This window comes from Perca fluviatilis, chromosome 4 (genome assembly GCF_010015445.1).
Source record: "Perca fluviatilis chromosome 4, GENO_Pfluv_1.0, whole genome shotgun sequence".
NCBI classification, from domain to species: domain Eukaryota; kingdom Metazoa; phylum Chordata; class Actinopteri; order Perciformes; family Percidae; genus Perca; species Perca fluviatilis.
Window position 1 is genome coordinate 5,659,319 of NC_053115.1, and position 6,000 is coordinate 5,665,318.

A 6,000-nucleotide genomic window follows, 5' to 3' on the forward strand; every position below is an offset into this window, starting at 1 on the left:
TGTTTGTATGGCCTGGGTGGCTGAGAGTATGTGTGCATCAGTTATTGAGACTCCACTAGTGAAAAATGTATTACCTGTCAGCGCTCCCTCTCTTCCCTTCTGTAATACACCCATCATTTCAGATTTCATGATGGCTTATGACTTTCAATAATGCAGTGCAATGCACCACAACAATCTTGCCGTTTGTGCCCATGATTGTGACTATTTATTTATTTTTTTTCCCTAACAGGTCATGTACTGGGAAGACGACACCAAGCCTGACACTGTTGGCAAAGTGCGCATATCTGGAAACTACACGCTGGTTAACATCACAGGGCTGAAAGCGAACACAGTGTACTACCTCTGTGTGGCCGCATTCAATACGGCTGGCCCCGGGCCACAGTCGGCGCCCATCAACACCACCACAAAGAAACCACGTGAGTCCGTCCCAGAGAGGCATTGAAATTATTTACAAATGGTCTTCGTTCATGAACCATGTCAGCCCCTCTCGGATGACGTCGTACTGTCCTCAACATGACAAGCGTAGCGTTTCTTCTGCTTTGTTGGTTGTGCTCATAAAATTCAATGTGACAAGGGAACTTTCCATTTACCTTGGGGGACAAAAAGAAAGAAAAAAAAATGCAATCAATTGGGTGAGTGGAACACAGCTGCAGTGACAATTTAGGTATTCTAAATGGAGAAATGGACTAGGTTTTTGAAATTTGGGGATTTAAGCCATTTAGACATTCTGCAAAATGCGTGAAAAAGTAACCATTAAATGCTTTTGTTTCTTTTGACACCAGTATAGTAAAGAAAATAGGATAGAAAAAAAGTGAGAATTATATGGTGGTCCATACCCATAATTCACCAAATTCTATGGTGAAAGTTCAATGCACTGCAACACAAGTAAACACAAGCAAATAGACAGAACACAAGCAAATGAAGACACCGTCTTCACCAATTTAACACAACACAACCAAAACTTGCTGCATTTTTATGTATTTGGTTGTTTTCTCACTTTGCCACCCTTGTTCCTGGATGCTGCACATGTTGTCAATTTACTTTTGTCTATTTGCATGTGTTTTCTAAGTTGCAGTGTGTTGAGCTTTTATTGCCACCGTATAATCCACTGTCTTAATTAGTAAGGGTGCTTTGCTGCAGCCTCAGTTTACAGTATTTTTCAGACCTATAAGTTGAGAGTTTTTTAAATAAAAAAAAACTGAAGTGGTTCTAATGTATAAAGCAGGAATCTGTAAATTGTTTTACAGTATATGCATGGACCACAGGAAAACGTTATGCAGCATATTCTGTAGTATATCTTTTTCTCTGTTTCTTGCTAGCTCCAGATCGGGCTCCACTCAACATACAATGGACCATGATTGGCTCCACACTCACGATGCACTGGGATCCTGTAGTAGCTTTGGATACAGAGTCAAAGGTCTCCGGATATTTGGTAGGTCCCAATTCACTGCAAAACTCTGATTTGTCTTCAGAATCTGGGATGACGGTTTTTATATCGGCTCATTTTTCTGCGTCACCCTCTCCTGCCTCAGGTGCTGCTGAGGAGACAGCGCTACAATGACATCAACACTATCTTGACCAACGAAACCACTGTGGAGCTCAGCCTCTCCGCCAACGACAACTATCTCATTCAGATCAAGGCCATGAGTGAAGGCGGTGAAGGTGTGGGCAGTGAACCCATCCACATCCATAAATTAAGTGAGTTTACTGTTGTCTTGTCTTCTTCACATCATTTCCTTTTTGACCACGGATAAAACTGAGGATTCAATAATTCAGAGAGAACATTTAATTTGGCTCGTTCCAACCATGTGCAATAGACTTATTTTGAGTGCGAGAAAAGCGACCTTTTTAGAAATGCGAGCACAGAGTCATCCATCTCTGCCATTGGGTTATTATTCCTTGTTGACTGGCTGCACAGCGCTGCAGCATATAAAGCAGTTCTCTGCTCCCATCCTGCTGCTGTGCAAAATTGTGAGGCGGCTCAGTTTGCCGCTCTCTTCTTTGATGTGATGCAAACTTTATCTTCCCAGGATACTTAAATACCCTCTCCTGTTGAAAGCCAGTAATAATGTAGATATGGGAGAAAAAAAATCACAGTTGGCTTTTGATTTATGATGACTTGTCAGAAATTTAGCGAATAGCACAGCAGAGTGCAGGTTTTGTTCTTGTGATCTTAGGGGTATTTCTGCTTTTCACATGCTGCTCTGCTGGTTTTGGTTGCAGGTATGGGAGCACGGGGCTCAGGAGCAATCCGCCTCAGCCCATTGTACCTCTCTGCAGTCCTCATCAACGCTATGCTCTGCTCCGCTTGGTGATATCTAATTGGAGCCTGCAAAGCGCCCTCCCTCCCCCCTCCATCCCTTCACTCAGCCTGTCCACTGGACTGGCACAAGGCCCGGCTTCAGTGGCAAGACTGGGAAAGGACTGGGCTCCGCCAAACTCTTAAAGGGACCACGGCACATTTTTTTTTAAGGGCCATCAAATAGAGACGTGATGATTTGCGTGCATGATATCTTTAAGAAATTCTTCCCGCGTCATAAATGCCACCGTGCTCTAGGTTTTATTTTAGAAGTTATGATGTCTACATGACTTATCTTCTTAGTATCTCTGGAGATACTAATGCCTTAAAACCCATTTCACTCATACAGTCCATACCAAAGTAGGAGACAGGCTGCTTACAGGTTTCTTTAACCCTATAATTAACCCCCTCGTTTTGCAAGTAAACAAGTACTCACAAGAATTCTTCTTCTCAAGATCGACTTCCCAACACTTGATTGACCTAGAGTCAGTGGTTTCATCCATATTTTACTGTCTCAAAAATAAATCTTAAACTAAATCAGTTCCATTGACAGAACATTGACTAATATCCTCATCTCATTTCTTTGCAGCTTTGCCAAAACTTTACCAGGCTTTGTCAGATATATGAAAGATGCATAGCAAATTGATCAACTGTGCCTCAAACCCACTTATCTCTGCATACGGAAATAATATTAGGTCTGTTCGAGAGCCACAGTCTCCTGAGCTTAAGGCCCTCTCTACAATACTCTAAGAGATCGCCATCTCTTGCTCCTCTAAATAATAAATGTGTATCACACTCTGCATTCTCAGTCTAGGTAAAAAGCCTGGATTGCAGAAGAGAGAGACGCGTGGTCTCACTATGTCAAGCAGATCCCATGTGCACTGTTCCTCCTCTACATTTAGACGACCTGTGTTCAAGATTTGTATATCATATCGTGGAACGTGTGCCATCTACACCCCATATGACCAGCTGGCCCAGTGCACAATGGACTACAGGATACCAGTGCCTTCACTAGAGCTCACTCCAATTTCTTTCTTTTAAAATAGCTTAGGGGAAAGATTCATGTTGTAGAAGAGGCATTGTGTGCTTTTCTTTCTGAACAAATTAGTTAGGAAGACAGGTCACTGTCTGAAGAATGTAGAGGGAGCCCATTATTGGAAAGGGTATGTTAATTACATTTTCATTGAGAAAAGTACACCAGGGTTACCTAAAACAAAAAGCGTTGGAAGTTAGTATTTATGGTCTCCGGTATAATAAATGTATGACTCCATTCAAAGCATAATTTATGGGCTATTAAGGCATCAGAATAATTGATGCCAATACTGCGGTGAAAGTGTTCTGACTGGAAATGGAGCGAAAGGCATGGCTGTCATTTTACCCTCACCCCATTACTGTCTATTGGACACATACCGGACTGAACAGTAACAAAAGAACATTGCTACTCTGCTGAGGGAGCTACTTTTCACGCCCTTTTATCATGTGAATGAGTCTGTGAAAAGCCACCCAAGAAGGAGCCGAGGTGTGATTACTGGGGTCCTGACAATGATCATGTGGATGTGGAAGGATACAGTCAACTGAACTGCTACACATTACTGTGCCTTTGCCGAACATGGGGGCTGTGTACGGTCATTAGCTCAGAGGTTGTTGTCGTCTGTATTTTGCACTCTATTCCCCCTATCTTCCCCAAAGTCGAATGAAAGCACAAGGAATTGATGCAAGGTGACTGGATGTCCTCACTTAGGCGTCTGAACAGGTGTGCAGACCCCAGAGGCCTCGTAAAAAGTCCAAACGGCCGACATAATCAGGCTGTCCTATCTGCTCCTTGAATGGTTTGATAAAGCTCTGTGCTCTTTGAATGGACTGCTGCAGACCAGTCAATGCGATATTGATTTTGCTGCCCCATTATTACAGCTGTCACAATTCAGCTGCTTGATTGACTGATGGCCGTGTTCTTACTGCACTCGTTCTGTTGTGATACAGTCAATGATGTCTGACTTTATTCCCTATCAGACCACTTCATAGGCATTATTTTTTCTGTTGTGTTTTGGTTTGCTTTTACTAGAAATCTCACTGTATTTGCTCAACTTGTCATAGAAGTATTTTGTAGTGTAGTGGTAAATTGTGATTTTGAATTGGAGCAGTGACCTGAAATTGATTGGCTGGTTGATTATTTTGAGTCAAAGTACTACTGTATCTTTCTTTCCAGCAGCATAAAAGCCTAGTCACACCAGCATTTAAAACAGTTAAATTTCATAGAAAAATCATTTCAGTGGAATTGCTGCGATCAGCAGATGCACTTGTGAGGAGAAGTAAATCCGTGTAAATGTATACTTTGGTGGACTTTCTTGTGCCATTAACCATTAGCAAACCGTCTTGATAAACCGAATAATCCAAAATGGAGGAAGCTAACATAGCTTATTTGCTGCATTGCACTAAATAAATAATAATAATAATAATAAATGGAGTAAACTCTGTGAACTTAATGGCATAGTTATTTACCAAGCTAATGTTTTTTCATACTGACAGTGAGCAAGCTAGCTAGCTTGGAGAGCTTTCTTTTTAAGTGATAAAGAACAAAAACACTGACTAGCACTAACATGTTCCCGACTGTCTAGCGCATTTAGCTGTTGGCTCGACAGCTACTGTAGTTCACAAACTAGCCCTGCAAAAAAAACTACAGTATGTCCCCAATCGTCCTGCAATGTCTGTTTCACAGACACATGCAGATGAATATCGCTGTGCCACTTTCTGGTGTGACCGGGCCTCAAAGCAGCTTGTGTGTGCAAATACTTGATCCAAGTGGTTGTAATATTTCTGTTAATATCCAAATAAGGTAACCCCATCATCGCAAGATGGCAGACTTATAGGTTATTATTTTACAGTTTTTCAATGTGTGGCAGAGTTTTCTTAATTTTGACATAGTTGTAACTCTGCCTAATGTTCCTTACCTCTGCTCATGCTCACTTAAGAACACAAAACTATTGTTTATGGCCTTGTGCTTTAATAAATACTACAAAGTACAATCTAAAGGAAGTGAAGGAAGTGATCAGACCCATCCGCTGGAATTGGTGAATTGTATTGATCACAGAACCACAACATATCTATTTATATCCACAAGGTCTGTTTGGTTAGATTGGTTTCTGTGGTTGTTGTTGCTAGAAGGAGTGTATCGCATGTAAATAGCTTGCATATATTTTTTAAAATATGGCCATCAAAGACAACCTCACTGCTTTTATATAGTGTGTTCTCCGACCTTAATACTGGTGTATTAATCAATGATCTCTGTGAGATACTGACATGTAGAGTGCCATTTTCATATTGAAAAGTAACTGTTTTGTCTTGTATACTAAACTTGTGCATGTTAACCATTGTTTGTGAATTTGTGTTGTTTTTCTTTTCTAAAACTATAACTTAATAAAAAGGTTTATTCCAGCTAGTGGGCTGTTTGCCTGTGTCTGCCTAACTAGACACACCAACCACTTTCTTCCAAATCCAAATCCCCAAGGATCTCCCAAGCCCCAATTAAGTTCCGTTGATTTTTGTTACTTGATTAACTGCTGATTTGCACCTTACAGTACAATATCAACAAATGCAGGTCTGCATTATTAGAAAATTCTTAACTCTTGCCTTTTTCTTGGGCCTGGTGTCAAAATCTAGTTTTTTTTGTTGTTTATTTTTATTATTCTCACGTGCATTTTCCT

The 6,000-nt window shown here is 41.0% G+C and overlaps 1 protein-coding gene across 2 annotated transcripts in view; it reads left to right on the forward strand.

Annotated features, from left to right (window-relative positions):
* Positions 1-5,735, forward strand: part of cntn3b (contactin 3b) — a 55,044-nt gene extending 49,309 nt beyond the window's left edge. For both annotated transcript variants that reach the window (XM_039798207.1, XM_039798206.1), the window contains 4 exons: positions 230-416; positions 1,320-1,432; positions 1,533-1,698; positions 2,224-5,735. In XM_039798207.1, the coding sequence (XP_039654141.1) occupies positions 230-416; positions 1,320-1,432; positions 1,533-1,698; positions 2,224-2,315 (558 nt within the window). In that variant the 3' untranslated portion in view covers positions 2,316-5,735. The remainder of the gene's footprint in view (positions 1-229; positions 417-1,319; positions 1,433-1,532; positions 1,699-2,223) is intronic.
* The last annotated feature ends 265 nt before the right edge of the window (positions 5,736-6,000 follow it).